General features: G+C 47.2%; 1 protein-coding gene across 3 annotated transcripts; it reads left to right on the forward strand.

The window, feature by feature from the left end:
• Positions 1-17: 17 nt before the first annotated feature.
• prr12b (proline rich 12b) lies at positions 18-20,004 on the forward strand. 3 transcript variants are annotated; one of them, XR_004776370.2, is made up of 17 exons: positions 18-366; positions 6,445-6,602; positions 6,846-7,007; positions 7,164-11,806; positions 11,930-12,133; positions 13,268-13,342; positions 14,061-14,889; positions 15,025-15,545; positions 15,877-15,993; positions 16,162-16,295; positions 16,376-17,070; positions 17,457-17,576; positions 17,951-18,048; positions 18,169-18,300; positions 18,527-18,622; positions 18,772-19,279; positions 19,455-20,004. XR_004776370.2 is itself a non-coding variant. In XM_027014725.3 (16 exons), exons 1-16 carry the CDS (start codon positions 284-286, stop codon positions 18,904-18,906), a joined length of 8,202 nt encoding a protein of 2,733 aa, XP_026870526.2. In that variant the 5' UTR covers positions 18-283; the 3' UTR covers positions 18,907-20,004. The 3 variants fall into 3 exon arrangements, 1 of the variants encoding a protein (XP_026870526.2); XR_004776369.2 differs by having other exon boundaries at positions 19,506-20,004; XM_027014725.3 differs by having other exon boundaries at positions 18,772-20,004.
• The last annotated feature ends 100 nt before the right edge of the window (positions 20,005-20,104 follow it).

Genomic DNA, 20,104 nt, shown 5'->3' on the forward strand with positions numbered 1-20,104 from the left:
ATTTTTGTGGTGGTGGTGGTGGTTGGTGTGACCCCCTCCCCTCCCCGCTCCGTATCCTCCGTCTCCCCCCTCCTTCCTCTCCTCCCTCTCCTCCCTCCATTCCTCTCCCCCTCTGAGCTGGTCCCATTCTTGAGGACTTGCATGTGAAACGGGAGAGATAAACAGACGCACAGAACGCAGAGGAAAGGACGTGGGGAGAGAGATAGTGTATTAGAATTTAGGAAACACCTCCCTCCCCTTCCCCCTGTCTATCTCTCCATCTTCATCCCTCTTCTTTTATTTAATGGATAGAAATTATCCTGGCACAGGATTCGGTGATTTGGGCGCTGGAACGGGATGGAGTTACGAGAGATCGGCGAAAGCAAGGTAGGAATCCGACTGTGACCGTGCAAGTGTACTTTCATACATCGGCTGTGGAAATATGCTTAGCTGGCTGTAACAATGCCCATGCCGACGGGCGCGATGCAATTGCATGTTCTTTGCTTCTCGGTGCTCTGCAATTCAGTTGCACTGATCACGGAGTCCAGGTATTGTCATTACTGGGGGAGGAGGGGGTGTCTTGAAAATGCGAGGAATGCGATTGAGAGTTAATGCGCGATACGGAAGGTAGACTGAGACAGAAAAGGGGGGGAGAGGGGCGAAGAGAGGGGGATGGGACTAAGGGATGTTGCTAGCTAGCCTGCTAGCGTATTATCAAGAAATGAAAAATCAAACCTTTTCACTTGAGGGCAAACCGAGCCGGAATATTACATGCAATGTTTCCATGAACGCTGAACTCCATATTTCTGCACATTTCTAGCCCACGTTGTGTGTTGACAGAGCACTATTCTGGAGGTGGCCAATTAGGTTACAGCAATCAAATAAATCTGGCGATGCAATGGTCGCTGGCTACTGTATGCCTCTTACCAGTGTAGCTAACGCTGTCTGCAAAATAGTACGTCCTCTGGAATTGCGGCGCCTGGTGCATAGCGGATTTTTAACTAAATATGAAAAAAAGCAGTATCAAAACGTTGGCAAGAAAATGTTGCTTCTCGCAAAGATTTAATTACATATGGCACAGTATTCGCTGCACATTTATGCCATGCTGTCTAAACAGCCGTAGCGGGCTCATAACTATTACGCTAGCTACTTTGAAAAGCTTCGCATTAATCAAACATGTTGTCTGCAATGCAACATCACGTTTTCTTTAAATAAATAAATAAACAATTAAAACAAATCTCAAATTGCATATTCATGACCCTATTGACAGCCAGGTATAGAAATGTCACCTGCCCAGGTGATTAAGTGGCAAGTCTGGATTATGAGCTATTGAGGAGATTCCGTTTCAGGTTATAGTAGAATTTATTCGTGGTGGGAAAGCGTGCGCTATATAACTTTTGAAATTAAATTAATATAAATTAATATGAATATGTCAGATATACGGTAAATATACCGTATAACATAATAACAGCAATATGTTTTCTAACTTCATTTGATTAAGAGCTGTGTAATTGCGCCGGACTGGACAGCACATTTTGCCGATATTTTTGACTAATTACCCTATAAGAAAAACGACCGAGCGGTACGCTAGCTTTAAAACATAAAATGGCAATCAAATGCCTGGGCTAAGTGCTGGTATGTTTGGTTTGAGCCTACCGAGTCTGTCTGTTGTACCTACCTGCTGCAAAGTGAGCTAGGTATGAGTAATAGCGTTGCTACATTTGCAACCATTTCAGATGTTACAATGCGACATTGTCCTTTATCAGTACTGGAAAATGTAACTCCCAACTATGTGGCGGTCTCGCTCTGTTTTATGGATACACGACCGTGCTCGCGTGCTCCAACGTTGCGCGGCCTACTTACAGTTCAAAGGCGCCCGGCTACGTACATTACCAGTCGCCGTGACAACCAAATCAATCACACGAGCTTATAGTGGCTGTATGCATTCATTTTCAGTGACGGTGGTGCTCCATGTACAGCACAGCTATTCAAATCAGTTGGTTTCTCTAGCATAAGAAAATTCTCAGCCTGCTGTTTTTAAGTAGCCCAATTCAGTTCTCGTTGTATAATTATAATTATATATTTTTAGTTTTCTGTAGTCCAGTGTAAAGGGAGGGGAGTATTGGAATTAGTCATGTGTAATGTCGTAAGGTTTTTCCACGCAGTGAGAATTTTATAAACGTTCCACATTTCAAAAAATCTGTTATTTATTTTGTTACTACTTTAGGCACTGTGTTAAACCCTATGAATTTGTTGTTACATTAGTACTGCGCTGTGAGAATAGCGATTTCCCAGTTTTATGTGCCAAGCCATTTTGCAGTTAAATTAGATCCATATGCATTGTGCTGTTTTAAAGTAAAGGCCTTTCTCCATGATGGCAGATATGGTTCTAATTTGACTGCAGGAACAATGCTGTTCCGAGCTACCTGTCTCAGCAGTGGGAATGGTTTCATTTCAGCTTTGCTCAGAAAACCCAGCCGAAAACATTATGTGAGTAGAGTGAGCAAAAATTATTTGGGGGGGGGGGGGACACGTCTTCCCTGAAAACTACACCTATGTGTCTCAGTAATGCTGTGTTCCATAAACATTTTTCTCCTCCACTGCAGCATGTAATTTCTGATAGTATGCATGTCCTGGTGATATTGCATGTTCGAGACCAGGACGTCCTAGTAACTTCGGCTGTTGTCTTTTATGTCTATATATGGGAGTAAGTCAGACTGTAGGATAGCAGGTAGCTGTACCATAGTGTGATTGCTAGGACCAGGTAATACTAGAAACTAAGGTTGTATTTCTTATCCAGGTGTGCATTCCCCTTACCCAGCCTCACTCCCTGTTGGATCTGTCCAGTGGGAGTGATTGCTCTTGGGCTGTTGGATAGTTTATGATTGCCTTTCTGAGTCAAGGGCATCCCTCCACACCCCAGGCGGATTGATGGGACCTAGGATCCTTAACGAGCAATTCTTACTCAGAGGGCTCCGGACAAACCCGACACCACTGCCACACAGCAGCCTAAGAGCATATCTGAACAAAATCAAATGAACTGAACTGAAATGAGATCTTTTCTCCTTTTTTTTTGTTTTGGGGAAGCATTTGTAATTGTCTTCGGTCTGAATTAATATGGGTTCAGAGTGAGAGGGCTTCTGCGGGACTGTACCTGTCCCTCCACTAGGCTGCGATGAAACACACTGAAGTATGAAATGAATAGGAAATGAAGTGAAATGAAATAAAAGTGATTTCTCATATACTTATTCAAATAAGAGCAGCTACAGCAACGTGTTTGAATTAACTGTATGCAGACACACCACCATTAACCTGATCATTCCACGACTCCAGATATTTTTACACAGTATATTTATTTATGCCACTGCACCAGAAACATTAGATTTGACTTGAATCAAAGCTCATTTCTGGATTCATTTGGTTCATTCGTTCTGTTAATGTAACTTCTCAGTGCAAGCCCCGGAGTCTCAGTTATGATGCCTGACCAGAGTGCACGACACAGAGATGGCCTACCAACCGCTCTCCACAGCAAGGCACCATGGGTGCGCTACATGCTGACACCTACTCACGTTTCTAATGGAGATTAATGGGCATGATTGTGTTTCTCATCATCCCGTAAACATTTTGCACCTGTTTGGAGGCACTGTGTCGAATTACCGTCCATATAATCAGGAACACTCCTGTGCAGTGGTTTTGCACAAGCTTTCTAATGCAGCTTCTAATTCAGCCGTTCTTGCTTTTATGCGTCTCTGTCTGTCTCTGTCAACCCCCTCTCTCTCCCTTTCTTTATCTCTCCTTCTCTTCTCTGTTGATCAGGATGAGATATATTATCCCATTAGCTCAATACAGACTAAAAGAGCGTGAGGGAAGGAGAGATGGAGGAACTGATTAGCTAGGCTATGGACCAAAAGGTAGCGAAGCTTCAAGATGAGTAGATCCAGAGCAGTCCACAGGGCAGGTTTAACACAGGAGCGTATCCCAGAGCAGGAGAGCTGCAAACAGGGGAGGGTTCGGGTGATTATCACCTGCTGGAGAAGTGAAAGAGAAAGGAGAAGGCTCAGTTGTGCAGGGAACCGCACATGAAGAAAGAGAGCCGTGGCAGAGGGAAACCGCAAGGCAAGGCAAAGGCGTTAGGCAGAGGGGGAAAGAGAGAACAGAAAGATGTGAGGAGGAGGAAGCTTGAATGGAGTGTGTGTGTATGAAAGCTCAAGTGGAGTGTATGTGTGTGTGTGTGTGTGTGTGTGTGTGTGTGTGTGTGTGTTTGAAAGGCATCCATCACTTCCCATCATTCCCCTGAGATCTACTTGCACTCCTTTGGGGTCTCTGGACCACCTCTTTGGGATTAACACCCAATTAAGGTCTGATTCCTATCAAACTTCGTCATTCTTAATGAGTTTTAATGCATGACAGTCCCTTTGATCTGGCAAAAGATCTCAGAGGCTTCAGAGAACTGTCATGTTAATTTAAATGAATGTTACATTTAATGAACGAATGCTGTGAGACGTTAATTATTTAGAAGAAGGCATTCCGTTGCTAAAGGAGCATCTGGTTGTTCGTGGGATTATCAAATTTTGCTGTGCTGTTTTGAAATTGTATTTTTTTTCTTCTTTCTACAAGATTAAGATTAATATTGTAAGGCACTGACCTTGGTTTTTTTAACCAGGTGCTAAACATATCTTTCTTTGCATCATGGTTAAGTTTAACATAAAATTATCAAAAATTGTCTCATGTAAAAGCACATTGCAAGGCAGTAAATAGATGATATTTAAATAATGAAAATTTGATAATTTAGTATTGTTGATTGCAAACAACTCATAGAATTCTACATAACTGGAATGATTATAAATTCAGCAGCTACACTGTATTCTAAATTTGTCATGACAGATGAATCAGTGAGAGAAATGCGTGCTTTTTCACTCATGCATTTAAATATTTAACTCAGTTCATTAGAGCTTTTATCCAGCTAATTACACAAGTGCCCTGCCTTGGAGATGAGCGGGTGGTTGAAGAAGACGGACAAACTCCCAGATGGTATCCTCTCAGGAAGAGGTTCAGTCATGTCTGCAGATACACCTTTAGAAATGTAACAGACATCAATGTTATTAGAGTATCTTTACACAGAACCAAAGCTTTGTGGAGGATAAATTTTTTATGTTAATCTTCACTGTGAGATTTTTTTTTTCATTCCTACAGTATTGAACAGTACAATAGTACCATATGTGCATGCTTCTTTTGGATGTAATTTCACATTGGTTTCTTTTTTCTTTTTTTGGATATTTCACAGAATGCAGAATGAAATAATTTGAGTGTGAATTGGGTCTTTTCCCTGTTGGTGTAAAGATAGACTGTCTGCCCTGTTCCGCCGCTTGTATTGAATGACACCCACCCCCTCACCACGTGCTCGCTCTGTGTGTGGTGCATGTGGCTTCCCACACTGGTCTCGGAGTACAGCGATCCACGCTAACTGGGCCGTGCTCACATTAAGAGCTTGTTGAGGATGGAAAGGCAAGGGGGTTACCAAGGCAATTCAGTCACAGGAGAGCTTTTATCAATGAGAGCTCTGTCTCACCTCAGCAACATCCTAACCGCTATTGTCAGTTCAACTGCCCACTCTTATGAAAGGAAACAACAGTCTGTAAAGACACCAAAAGGCAGCTGATTGGCTGACAACATGCCGGGTTGTGGCCAATCACGGTGAATAGAAGACGTGAGGAGTAAGAGCTACCACGGACATACACGACCAGTAAAAAAATCCCAAATCGTAACATGGTTTGGAGTACCTGTTACAGTTTGTTTCAAGTCATCAAGGGTTTCTCTATCTGTTTAAATAAACCAAATATAAATACAAATATAAGTCTGTTGGTCTGTAATTTTTGCTGTTATTATTTTTATTTCTAATACATATAATGTTTCAGTTTATAGTTAGGGTTTTATGTGACATTTCCTTATTAATAAACTGGTGACACCAATCCATGGGGAGATTTTAGTAGTGGCCCAGGAAAACAATTGAAATGGGTCCTGTCATTCATAGCTCAAAGAGACTGAGTAGACTATAGAATGCAAGCATTCTGATGATGCACTGATGTAGTATAGTCTGAATATAGTCCAATTCAGATGCTATTTAGAAGAGTTAGAGACATGGAAGCAAGTAGGCTGATTAAATGGCTAATCTGTGTGTGTGGTTCCTGTAAGAAAGGGATAATGCAGAGCTTGGTCATCTAATATTCTATACTTGGATTTACAAAGGGCAGAGCCCACCAGGGTTTCTCAGTGTTGTATTAAGTGAGAGAGCGTATTGTGTGTTGAAATGTATTATAGTGTCTCAAGGTATACATTGACTATAGCATATCAGTTAAGGGATCATTATATCCAAACACTCTGAATCTCTTTTGTGTGAAAAAAAGTAGTTCTTCACTGTGCCCTCCCCTGTTTTTTTCCTGTTCCTCCTTTCTCCTGTGTGTTCAGTCTGGTGTATGGGAGCTCCAGATCCTCCCATCCAGATTCAGAACTACTCCATCGTCAAGCCTACGCCACACCACACCCCCTGCAGGGCTATGCAACAAATCACCACCCAGGCAGCTCTGGCCAGGGCGGAGCATGGGGTGCAGCAGGCCGCAGCTTAGGTGAGGGCCGCTTACTGGTTATTTACTTTTCTGGTTAATTCATGTATGCATATCCATATTAGGTGATTCTGTTTCATGCTGGTGAAATAAAAACAGTCAAAAAAATTATGACTACTGCTATTCTAAATAATAGAACATAATTTTATGGTCATATACTAATGAGGTGAGTAAATTTTGAAAAGTGACTGGGTTCACAATTTAAGTAGATCAGAATAGTGACTTTTACCGTGCTTTCTGTCAAAGGGCTTTCAGGTTTATTTGATGCTGGCCTACACCATGCTAGCCCGTCTGGGCCTGATGCATCTGTCATGAACCTGATCTCTGCTCTGGAATCCCGAGGTCCACAGCCTCCCCCTTCTGCCTCCTCCCTCCTTTCCCAGTTCCGCACCCCCTCCTGGCAGACTGGTAAGTTTGTTCGGTGCTTTCCTTGCAATTAAATGTTCCACTTTGTGATACGTCAATTGAAGTAATTGATTAACTAGCAAATAAACTCCTATGTACACAGGTGTATTTTTAACCTGTTAATGATGGTTTTGCCTTTTTCCTTCTCTGTTGCTGCAGCAATGCATGCCCCAGCCCCTGCTGAGCTTTTCATATCCAGTGCATTGCCTGGTTCTGGCTCCTTCCCCACTTCCTCTGCCCTATCAGCATATCAGCACCCTGCCTCCTTCTCAGGGCGCTCCTTTCCTGGAGTGACCCCATCACTGTCTCTTCAGGACACGCCCACCTTCAGCCCCACCTCCAATGGCCTCCTGTCGCCCCACGACCCTTTGCTGCACATAAAAACACCCTCCCAGTCCAGCCTGGGCTTCGACCGTCTTCTTTCCTCACAGAGTGCAGCAGCAGCATACAGAGGAGCCCAAGAGCCCTCCACTGCTCCTCCACCTCCACCTCAAGCACCCACATCCTCTTCTGCCCGCCACTTACCTCCACCCCAATTTAACCTGCTCTCCTCTCAGCTTCAAGACCAGACCTCGCAGCTGTACAATGCCTCTGTATTTTCATCGGCCCCTGCTCCACCACAGCCCCCTACCCCCCAGGAAAGAACCCTTTCCAGGCAAGACAGTGTGATTAAGCACTACCAGAGACCGTCCCCTGCACAGTCCCAGTTGTCCTCCTCCACCCCACATCCCCTGCAGCATTATCTCAGCTGTGGAGCTTCAGGATACCAGCAGATATCTCACCATCGGCATGGAGGGGTGAACTGTAGCCCTCTGGGTGACCAGAGCCCATCATCTGAGCCCAAACCCTCACCCAGGTCAGAGCAAGTGTACCGCCCCATAATACAGCCCCCATACAGCTCCTCCTCAACGTCGTCGTCATCAGCCTCGGGGAGTGGTATTGGCAAAGCAGGGAAGAGTTCCAGTTCAAGCAGTGGCTACTCCTCCTCTAGTTCATCCTCATCCAGAACGCCCCACACGCCTCCTTCAGCTTCCTCAACTTCTTCCTCTTCCTCTGCTTCCTCTAACCCCAGTGCTTCATCTAGCGCCTCATCTGCTCCTTCAAGACAACAGCCACCACCTCAGCCTGCACCCCAGCCCCCTCCTCCACCTCCTCCGCCTCCCCCTGTGTCATCATCTGCAGCACAGCAGCCTCCTCCTAAACCCTGCCTTTCTGCATATGGCTCTCCCGTGGCTCCTGTTAAGCCTGCCTCTGGCCTCCCTGGCCAAACCCCACCACAACAACACTCTCAATCATACTCTCCAAGTCAGCCACCTCCCTCCCATCTGTCCCAGCCTTATGGGGGATTCAGTTCCCCACAGGCCCAAGATCTGAGCTCTGGTCCTGGGGGGTCAGGAAAAGGGTTTGTGGGTCTTGGAGCAACGGGACGCTCATTTTCAGCTGAGGTGGTATATGGTTCTGAATCAGGATATGGTTCTTTACCACCCTCTCTTGGAGGAGCAGGAAGCCCCATGGGCTATGGTGGTACAGGACATTCACCTGCCCTAATTGGGTCTGGAGGGGGTACAGGTTCGGCAAGTAGTGGAACTGGCTCAGGAGGGGGAAGTTCAGGAAGTGCAGGTGCTGGCAACACCAATGTTGCAAGTGGTGGAGGTGGTGCCTCATACCACCTCCCTGATTCCAGCCCTTCACCCTCTAGTAATTCTGGTATCATCCGTCCAGGACTGCACTCACCTGCCCCGACTTGTCCTGCACAATCTCCAGGAGGAGCTGGAGGTAATAAGTACCTCTCATCAGTTCTCTCCCCTGCTTTCTTATCATCTCCACAAGGATTCTCAGATGCACGAGCACCACCCCCTCAGACACAGCCTTATCATCCAGCACCACCCAAGTCCAAGTCAGAGTCTGATATACTTGGCATTGAACGATCCCAAGAGGAAGATGAAGAAGACGATGATGATTTTCTAATTCAGCACCTATTGCACTCCCAGAGTCCAGCACCCCATCCATCTCAGCATCACACCCAGCAACAGCCAACACAGGTGACTTCCCAGCCACAACAGGCACCACAGCCCCAGTCAGTGGCCCAAAGTAGGGAAGGAGCAAAGGGAATGTCTGCCTATGAACTGAACAAAGCATCTGAGGAACGCTACCATCTGCAGAGTGTCATTCGCACCAATAATGCCACCAATAATGTGGCTCCAGGTGCTGGGAACACCACTGGACCAGGAAGTGGTCCAGAGGGTCAGCTGGAAATGTCTCTCAAGAAGCAGCAACAGCCAGCAAAAACAGATAGACCAGTGTCTGGAGCTGGAGCAAACGGAGGACGAGGGGGAATGGACGCACTTCATCACCCTCAACCTCATGCTGCTCACACACACCAACACGACTCCCTTGGCTCAGTAGTCCACTACGGAAGAGGAGACCCTTATGCCCACCAGACACACCAGCATCATCACTCTTCACACTCATCACACTCACAGCACTCCCAACACACACAGCACTCCCACCCCCATTCCTTGTCTCATTCACACATGGAACTCAAGAAAGCTCCAGATCCATCAGAGATACCTTACCTGCGAAAGACCCCAGACCTACAGCAGCGACAGTCCCAGACTTCTCTTTCCCACATGGACTCACCACCTGACCAGACTCAGCAACCACAGCAAGCTCACCTTCTCCAGTCTGTGCTTTCTCACACCACACGTAACAAGATGGACACTCAACAGCCTCCCCAACCACAGCAGCATCCGATGAGCCAACAAGCTTTAATGGGACCAGCTGGAGGTCTTGGGGCTGGTAGTGGTGGTGGAGTGGAGACTCAGCCACAGGCCTCTCAACTACAGCTTCAGCTCCAGTCCCAGGCTATGGAGGCCCACTATGGGCGTGAAACACAGCGAAACCAAAGCCAGTCAAATCAGAATTCAGTCTCACAGCTAGACATGCTTGAACGGACACTCTCGAGGACAAACAGTCGCGAAGGTGCAGGACCCACTGAGAGGATAGTTGGAGGAGATGGGAGTGCCAGCGACCATCACAGACCACAACAGCAACAACAGCAGCTGCAGCAGCAACAACAACAGATGCAGCAGCAGCATAGGATTCCCCCACACCACCAGTCACACCTTCCTCAACAAACACCTTCAGAGCTTCACGATTTTTTGACTGAGCCAAATTTGAGCATGTCAACACCATCTCATCTGCACCACATGGCCTCTCACCATGGACACCCTCATGCCCACCACCAGCCACAGCCACACCCACACCACCAACACACCCACCAGCACTCTCACCACATGCAGACTAATTCTGGACCTCTACCACCCCCAGCCCCTTCCAGGGAACCAGAAACCCAGATCCCCCAGCCACAGCTGGATCAACTCAAAGAGCACCAGTTCGACACTGAAACACCTGTAGGGAAGCCGACTTCGAACCAGGGACAAAGCCAGCAACAACAGCAGCAAAGGTTTGTTCCTCTGACTTCAATCTGTTTCCCCGACTCCCTTCTGCAAGATGAAGATCGATCATTTTTCCCAGGAATGGAAGACATGTTCTGTTCTGAGGACTACAAGTCAAGCTGCACAGGAGGAGGTGGTGCAGGGCAAGGAGATCAGGACATGTCTGAAGGGCGTGTTCAAGATGGAATAGAGTCAGTTAAGGCAGGTGGAGGGACAGGTGGATATGATATGATGGGTCACCATGGGGACCAGGGGTATGGGCAATACTGTCACACTCTTTCTGAGTCTGGCAATGGCACCATACATCTAGATTTGGACTCCCTGAAAGCCCATGAACTCCCTTCTACTGTGAACACTGAACAACTAGGCCTGATCCAATCTCAAGGTCCAGGCATTGGAATGGGAGGGACAGGTACTGGTGTAGATGGAACAGGGAACAAAATGATGGGAACATCTGGTGTAGGTAGTGGACCTGGAACAGGTGGGTTGTCCTCACCCATCTTCTGTTCCTCAAGACCCAAAAAGCTGCTAAAGACCAGCTCCTTCCATCTTCTGAAACAGCGACGAGATCCAAATTCCCAGCCACAGGCTAAGAAAACCTATGCCCAGGAATATGAATTTGAGGATGACGAGGATAAAGCAGACGTTCCTGCTGACATTAGACTAAACAGCAGGAGACTCCCTGATTTGCTTCCTGACCTGGTGTCTAGCTGCCGAAAGTCTGGTGGCAGTTCAGGGGTGGGTGGGCTAAGTCCTCTAATGGGTGACTTGGATTTCTGCCACCCCTCAGGGTACCCTTCTCTCGGACCTCCTCCACAACTGCTTCCCCATGATGGGCCGAAGAAGAGGGGCAGGAAGCCCACCAAACCCAAAAGAGAGGGTCCTCCAAGACCAAGGGGAAGACCACGTATTCGTCCACTACCGGAGCCTCCTTATTGCAGAGGTCTTATGGGGCATACTGGGGAGAGCCGGAGAGGCCGCGGTCGAGGAAGAGGTCGTGGCAGGAAAGAGGATCTCATGTTGGAGATGCATAGAGACATGAACAAAGGACAGAATTACCATCAACAGCCTCATCAACAGGCACCTCATCTCCATCACCAACAACTTCAGCAGCAACATCAACAACCACACTTACAGCAACATCTGCATCATCATCCACAAGCACAGCAGCATCTCCAGCCGCAGCAGCAACACATGCACCAACAGCAACACCTCCATCCACAGCACCATCCACAACATCTACATCAACAGCAGCAGCATCATCAACAGCAACCACAGCACCAACAGCACCAACAGCAACTTCAGCCTCAGCAACAGTACCAGGAACCCATAAAACCAATCAAGGTGAATGACGGGGATGACATGAATGCTTTGGGGAAAATGTGGCAATGGATTAAATTTGAGTAGTGAGTGAAAGAATGGACAGCAACGAATCTGCAATCTTCCTTTCTTTTTCCTCACTCACAGATCAAGCTCCCGCTTCCCTCAATGCCTTCATCTGAGTCTCTGTTGAGGACAGACTCCTTGTCGAGCACAGATCCAGTTCTGTCTGATGGCTCTGTAGGGTCTGCTCCATCTCTAGGCCTCAGCCCTGGACCGACGTCCACATTAGACATGAACAGAAATGACATGAATCGAGTTCAGGAGAAGATGAAACAGAAAGATCAAGAGGTAAATAAAACAGAGCAAGATTTTATAGTGCCTTTTCTTATTTATAATTGTATTTTTATATAGGTCAAAGAAACAGTAGCCATAGTATGCCATTTCTGCTCAAAGAATGGCTGTTTTATTCAATAGTGTATTCTTCAAGAAGTCGCACAGAACAGACAAAAAAGACTGGCTAACAGAGAAAAGTGGAGGGAGAATAACGAAAGAGTAAACATAGCATGATGGTTAAGCTTTACTAACACACTAGTGAAATTTAAAAAATGAGCATGATTAAACTTCAACCAGGACACAGACACAATTCAAATATAAACAGCAACATTAAACATTACATTTTAGATTACATAGCCTGCAGACAGGCGCATAGCATGCTGGGAGCCCTCACCCTGCTCCTCTCTGATTTGCCATTGGTCCATTCCTTATGGTCCAGTGGCGGACACTAGAGTGTTTGACTGTATGACTTCGCAGTATGTTGCTGGTGAGGGTTTGTTATCTTGTGATAAATCCTAAATTTGGAGGAACATTTTTTTGTCTTCTTACGTTTTGAGTAAATATAATGTAGACATGTACACATCTAAGCATACTGGCATATTGAAATTCTATTTAAATATTATATGTAAGTATTAAATATATGTTAAATATTGAAATTAGATTTGACTGCAGTTAAAAAGTATTCACTTCTTGACATTGACAGTGCCGAGGTTGGCTTGGTAGAGGATATAGGGAAAATTAGTCTGTGTATTAAAGTGCAAAAAAAAAAAAAAACCCTTTTGGAGAAGTCAGTGGTTGTCTTGCCTTCAGAGCAGCGACTTGACTTGGATCACTTTTAATCCATTGTCAAGAGATACTTTAAAAACAGAAAATATCAGAGGATAGAAATAAATAAAAGATGTTTCTTTCAGTGTGCACATAAAGACCATTTCTGTTTTCCATTTTTCACAGCCTAAAGATGCTGAAACTTTAATCAAACGATTCCTTTCCTGTATGCCTTTGTGCAAAATTGTACTTGTGAAATTGCTCTTGTTGCCTCAGCAACAGGTAACCTCAGAAGAGAAGGAAGGAATAAGGAATGGGGGGCGTAACATGGATATCTTTAGTTATTGCATATGCATTGTGCAGATATCTATGGTTTCTCTGCAGATGTCCTGGGAGAGAGACATGGATGAAGATCTGTCCCCAGAGGCCTGGGCCACCATGCAAAAATTGTCCAGCTCAGTAAGATGCCTGTTGATACATTAAGTATTTCATTATTCAAGACACAATTATGCAGTGGGACATTCATGATGTTCAAGGAATAATGCTGTAAAAATTCTGTAAGGAATGCAAATACTGTGTCTTTTGAGCATGGGGGAACACATCACTTAGATGAAAACCATGTGTCTCTGCGACACATTTCTCTTGGAGCAAATGCATTGTCCTGAATGTGTTTGTGCATTTAGCTCCACTAGAGGGAGTCCTATAGTCTGGGTCTGAGATGATTGACAGACTACCATGATCGTTCTGTCCTTAAAAAATGCAATAAAAGAAAGAGAGAGCTGGCTGTTGCCAGGGTAGCTGTTGCCACGGTTACTCATTCATAGTAATCGTCATCCAACCCCCTGCTGTTCAGTAAGGTGTACTACCTCCACATTAGACACACCTAAGATAAGAGACCACAACCATAAGGAAATAATGATAGTTTTAAAAAAAAAGATGCTTTTCCTTATTATGCATTTCCTCAAGTGCATTTCAAATACATCTCTATGTCATTTTCTTATCTCTTAATTTTTTTGGGTTTTGTTCTCTGTACGTATATGTTCTATTCGCTCTTGTTCAGTTCTTCCAATGTGTATGTTCACCTTTTTCTCATTCTGTGTCAGGTCTGTCATGTCCTTTGCCTGCTGTGCCTCTCCTTTTTTCCCTCCCCTCCCCTCCCCCTCGTCCCCTCTCACAGACTGAAGAGAAGCCCTCTGAGCTTAAATCTGGGTTCATAACTTCCTTTCTGGACTTCCTGAAGACAGAGAAGAAGCAGCCCGGCCCTGTAGCCCCATCGGGTCCCCTCCCCCTGGACGGATCCTCCCCCACAGATGACCACTCTGTGAAGGGTGGGATCCGTCCCTTGTCCCCACCCCCCCCTCCTGCACCACCACCACCCCCTCAACCTTTCGGGGAGAGTGAAGGCGAGGGAGGGCTGGCCCTGAGCAACTGTCCGTCCCCATGCAAGCGCTTGGATGAGGAACTGAAGAGGAACCTTGAGACGCTGCCATCGTTTTCTTCAGATGAGGAAGACTCTGTGAGCAAGAACCAAGACCTGCAGAAGAGCATCTCCTCAGCCATCTCTGCCCTCTACGACACACCCCACAGCCTGGCTGCGGTCCCGCCCCCTCCTACACCATCCCCACCCACTCCACAGGCCCCACCCCTGGACACACCTCCACCCCCTCCTCATTCAGAGTCTCTCCTGCACTCACACAGCAATCCCGAGATGGACACAAGCGTGTCTCCTCAGGGCCTGGATTCACCCTCACAGCTGAACCCACAGGAGGACCCACACATGTCACACCCCGAGGAAGAAGAAACAATGCCGATGCAGGATCAAAGCGTGGAGGGGCTCCCAGAGGTGGAGCAGGAGAGCTTGCAGCAAGAGGGAAACGAAGAGGATGAGACAGCGGAGGAGAGAAGAGAAGAGGAGAGCGCGGCGCCAACGCAAGGAGAGGAGAGACAGCGGGATGAGCAGGCAGAGGAGCTGGAGTATGGCACGCTGGGTGCTCCCAAGGCCGATGGTGAGTGAGGCAGTGTGCACGCACGTCCCCTGCCTGCTGAGTTACGCACACGTGTATTTGGCTCTGAGGTTTCCAGCGTTTTTCCATCCAACTCCCCTCTCTCATGTTCTCTTTCTCCATCTCTCACCTTTACAGATTCTTCGTCTGAGCCTCCCGCTCCTGCACCACCCTCTCCTCCATCCCTTTCCCCCTCTCCACCAACCTCCTCCTCTCCATCCCCTCTCCCCCCGCCTCCGCTCTCGCTCCCCTCCCCTCTGCCTGCCCAGGAGGAGGAGAGCCCCACCCCCTCCCCACCACCACCACCCCACCAGCCCCAGTTTGCTCCTCTGCTCCATCGATCTCTCCCCCCCAGCCCATCTCCCCCTGCTCTGCCCTCGCCGTCCCCGCCGCCTCCCACGCTCCCCCCCTCCGCCACACCTCCGCCTTCCTCGTCGCCCCCGCCCCCTGCTGAGCTGCCACAGCCCTCCCCGCCCTCACCCCCCACCCCAGAGGATGCCCCCACGCCACAGATCACCTCCCTACACCTGGCCAAGAAGCAGGACAACGCCGCCATCGCTGGAGAGAGCGAGGAGGACGACAGTGAAAGTGGTGGCGAGGGCATCTTCAGAGAGAGAGATGAGTTTGTTGTTCGCACTGAAGATATCGGCACCCTCAAGGTAACCAGAGCACAGCCTATAACACTGCCACTGTTTGAAGACATTGCTGCTTTGTGGTTATTTCAAATGTCTGTGAAGGTCACTTCTATGAGTGAACTCAGAAATAGCACGTAGTGTTGTTATGTACTGTATTTGACCTCATCTTTCTCTCTCTGTCTCCTCCTCTCACACTCCAATTTCTGATGTTCCTACTCCTGCTGTCCATTGTCTTTCTCTCCATCTCTCTCACTCCCTCTCCCTCTCTCCTTCCCTCCTGTCTTCCCTCTCTCTCTCCCTCTCTCCTTCTCTTTCTCTCTCTCTTTCTCTCGCTCCCTCTTCCTCGCTCTTCTAGCTGGCTTTACAGACAGGCAGAGAGCCTCCTCCGATCTGGAGGGTGCAGAAAGCTCTGCTGCAGAAATTTGCCCCTGAGATCAAAGATGGCCAGCGACAGTTCTGCGCTACCAGCAACGTGAGTGTCATGCACTCTCCCCCCTCCTGGCCTCGACTGCCCTTCCTTTGGGCCTCCATGTGTCTCCACAGTGAAATCCCATTCCTTCTTCCCGTACTGGAGTGGATAATAAACTATTCCCCTGTCCCCCTTCTTTCCTGCCACTCCACTTCTGTCGCTCCCTGGCAGTACCTGGGCTACTTCGGAGATGCAAAGATGCGTTACCAGCGCCTGTACGTGAAGTTCCTGGAGAACGTGAATAAGAAGGATTACGTCAGAGTGTGCTCGCGGAAGCCCTGGCACAGAGCTGCCATTACTCTCAGGTACCATGGCTTGTCTGCTGATGACGTGAAACCGCGCACCGGAAAGGACTAACTGGAGGTACGTTCCTTTTTTTAATCAGGCGCCAGTCACTCCCAAAGCCGCCGGCCCCTGTCCGAAGCCAAACTCCACCCCGCATGGAACGAGAGGACAGGGAAAGAGAGAGGGAGAGACAGCGAGAGAAAGAACAGAGGGAGAGAGAGAAGGAGAGGGAAAGAAAGGAGAGAGAGAAAGAGAAAGAGGCAGAGCTGAGGGAGAAGGAGAAAGAAAAGGAAAGGGAGCGAGAGAGGCAAAAGGAGAGAGAGAAGGAGGAGAGAGAGAAGCAAAGGGAGGAGAGGGCAAAAGAAAGGGAGAAACAAAAAGAGCGGGAGAAAGAGAAGGAGAGAGAAAAACAACAAGAAAGAGAGAAGGAGAGGGAGCGAGAGAAACAGAGAGAGAGAGAGCGAGAGAAAGAAAAACAGAAAGAGAAGGAGAAGCAACGGGAACGAGAGAGGGAGAAGCAAAGAGAGAAAGAGAGAGAGAAGGAGAAAGAAAAGGAAAAGAAGCTTCAGGAGAGGCAGAATCAGGAAAAGGCGGAGAGGAGAGGAGGGGCGGAGCGAGCAAGGGCAAAAGAGGAGAAGAAAGGACCAATGGGAGGTGAGAAGAGACTGGATAGGACGAGAAGCAGGCCTGTCAAAGTTAAGGCAGAGCCTCCGCCCAAGAAGAGGAAGAAGTGGCTGAAGGAAGTGCCTTCCTCTGACTCAGACTCCTCCCCTGACGCCGCCAGCGAAGATGAAGGTGTGTGCAGTTGTGTGTGTGTTCGCCTGTATCTGGTGTGTAATTTATGGTTGCTATGTTGTTTTCCAAGACCTTTACGGTTACACATAAGTCTTATCATGTAATTGCACAGAATCGTGAGTGTGGGTATGTACATGCAAATGTGTGTGGGTATATGTAAGTATGGTTATGTGTATGTGTATGTGTGTGTGTTGGTAGGCGTGTAAGAATAAGATGCTATGTATATATACATGTCTATATATGTGTATGTGTATGCTTAATTTTGCATGTCTAATTGTGTGTGTGTGTGTAATGTGTGTCTTATTGTGTGTGTGTGTGTGTGTGTGTGTGTGTGTGTGTGTGTGTGTGTGTGTGTGTGTGTGTGTGTGTGTGCGTGCTCCCCACAGGGTCTGTGCGCAGTAGGATAAACAGTCGAGCAATGCGGGAGATGTTCCGCAGCTACGTTGAGATGCTGGTGAGCACAGCTCTGGACCCAGACATGATCCAGGCCCTGGAGGACACCAATGGTAAGGCTGGAGCAGCACACAGGATCTGTACGGAGAAGACATGATGGAGAGGACCAGAGGCTAGGAGGAAGATCAGAGTGGATAATGAGTGAATGAAATGAAATGAGAGAGAGAAAGAAGTTTGATGAAGTGAGGGAGGAGAGGATAGAAGGAGATGGAGTGAGCGGGGAGGAGAGAGAGACGGAGTCAGAGGGGAGGAGAGAGAGAGAGAGAGACAGAGTCAGAGGGGAGGAGCGAGAGAGAGATGGAGTGAGGGAGCAAGGCAGTGTGTGGAGGATTTTTGCTAAAGGAACAGAATCTGTGTACTGAAAGATTACACTGCCTGTCTGAAATCCTTGCGTTTGTACTTTCTGACTTCCTGTCTCACTTCTTAGATGAGCTTTATCTCCCACCCATGAGGAAGATTGACAGCATTCTTAACGAACAGAAAAGGAGATTGCTGAGGAGGGTCACCATGAGCTCCCAGCACCAGGTAGCACTGCAACAGTTTAGGCCCTCACATCTGAACTCCAGAGCATGTCACTGCCAAATTACAAAAAAAGTGAGTGAGTGGGGCTTTGTTCTTCAGCGTGGTGTCATGTGTCGCACACAGGAAGCCCTGCACTTGTACCCGCAGATGACGGCCGACGCCCTGGAGACCGGCACTGTGCGGGTGCACCTCGGCGGTGAGGCCTACAACCGCAAAACCCTTAACCGGGCTAAAAGAAGCATTCCCAAGCAACAGGCAAGCAGTGGGTCACATGACCATCAAGAGACGCGGCCCTGTATTACCACGTGGTCTGAAAACCTCTTCTGTGCTCCTTTGCGCCGTTGAGCCTGTGTCTGTTTTTGTTAGATCTTGTGTCCATGGGCCTCCCTGCATTCTTCCATTTGTCTGTGGAACGTGCTGTCTGTCATGAGGTGTCTCTCCTCATGTCTCTGATCTCCCACCCCCCGCCCTTGTTCTGCAGGACCTGAAGCTCTCCACGGAGACGTGTCGGATCTACAGTCTCTACCACTCTCTCCATCACTATAAATATCACACTTTCCTGCACTGCAAGAAGGAGGTATGGAATGCACTTTATTATGATTTACAGAGAAAATTATTACAACAGCAAAGGTACACTCCAGTCGCAACTTCTGCGAGCCTACCACTCTTTCTCTCTCTTCCTAACCCCCCCACCCCCACCCCCCACCCCCTGTCTGTCTCTTTCAGACGGACAGCATAGAACAAGCAGCAGAAGACCCAGGTCAGGAGGAGGTGGTGCAGCAGTGCATGGCGAACCAGGGCTGGCTGGAGACCCATTTCAACTCTTTCATCGAGCTGCTGACCCTGAGCAACAAGGCTTAGAGGGGCAGAGGTCAAAGGTCTAAGTGTGCTAGCAGCACAAGAGAGCATGGAACGCAGACAGTGGACTGAACCATTAAGGACCTCTGAGCAGAAGCAAGTCGGAATGTACCATTTTCCTGACACGGTCTGTGTAAGGAGCGAGCAGTGTTCTGGGCTGTTGCATTGTAACTTGAAAATGTTTTTCTGTGACACTTTTCATTTTTCTCTTTTTTTTTTGGTGTATCATGCGAAAGCTCCTCCGTGGAAGAGGAGGAAAGGCAGAGAGAAAAGAGAGAAAGAGAATGTGTGAAGATGTGCTTGGTCTGCACAGGTGTGCAGAGACAGTGCCAAGGGGAACAGGGTTAAAGACTCACAGGCCCATGTGTTGGCAGAGGTGAGCTTTGAATGCTATGTTCCACGCACACTCTTAAATATATAAATATGTATTATTGATAATTATGATTTGTATTATTTATACAAGGACATTTTTAACAAGTACACCCCCATACGCAAAAGGCTGGGGCGGTTTGCTGTTATTATTTTGAATAATAATACTCATGTTTTATTAGGGTGTACATGAAATGGCATACCCACAATTCCCTGCTCTTCCTGCCCCACAGGTGAAGGATAGGGGGGCAGGGCCTGGACTTAAGGGGAGGAGTTTAAGCTGTGTGTGAATCTTTTTTTCTCTCATAAAAAGAGCAAGGGAAAATGTATTTAAAATTAAAATGTGTTTTTTCTGTTTGTTCTTCAAAAGAAAATTAAAGATGGCGTATCTGTTTTCTCAAAGAAAGCGTGATGGTGCAGAGGGATATAACAATTTTTAAAGTGTGAAAACGTCTGTGTTTGTTTTTTTATCTGTTGGTCGTTTACTATAATAATTATTATTCTTATCATTATTAATATCATTATTACTATTATTATTATTATTGTTATTATTATTATTATTGTTATTATTATTTTGGAGCTTTGCCCATTGATTTGATCTCTGTAAATATTGTACAGTTGCTTCTGTCTCGAGCTCTCGATACTTCATCTGACCATGAGCAATCCTGTATTTGACAAACGCAAATAAAAACAGAAAACACCGAAACGATGAAAATGGTGAAAGCAACCGTGGTTCGTGTATTCCTGCCTTTCTTGCTTTGCTTTGTGGTCAGTGCTGCTTGTTTTGGTGTTTGCTGTTGACTCCCGAACTGGTGCCTGTGTTCCCAGAGTG

Source organism: Electrophorus electricus, chromosome 3 (genome assembly GCF_041902795.1).
Source record: "Electrophorus electricus isolate QZ-2024a chromosome 3, ASM4190279v1, whole genome shotgun sequence".
In the NCBI taxonomy this organism is placed as follows: domain Eukaryota; kingdom Metazoa; phylum Chordata; class Actinopteri; order Gymnotiformes; family Gymnotidae; genus Electrophorus; species Electrophorus electricus.

Excerpts from the sequence above, each read along its gene's own strand:
- prr12b (XM_027014725.3), top strand. The coding sequence starts at position 284 with ATGGATAGAAATTATCCTGGCACAGGATTCGGTGATTTGGGCGCTGGA. Across the intron at positions 11,807-11,929 it reads AACCCATAAAACCAATCAAG|ATCAAGCTCCCGCTTCCCTC; the intron begins GTGAATGACGGG and ends CCTCACTCACAG. Across the intron at positions 16,296-16,375 it reads AGAGCTGCCATTACTCTCAG|GCGCCAGTCACTCCCAAAGC; the intron begins GTACCATGGCTT and ends TTTTTTAATCAG.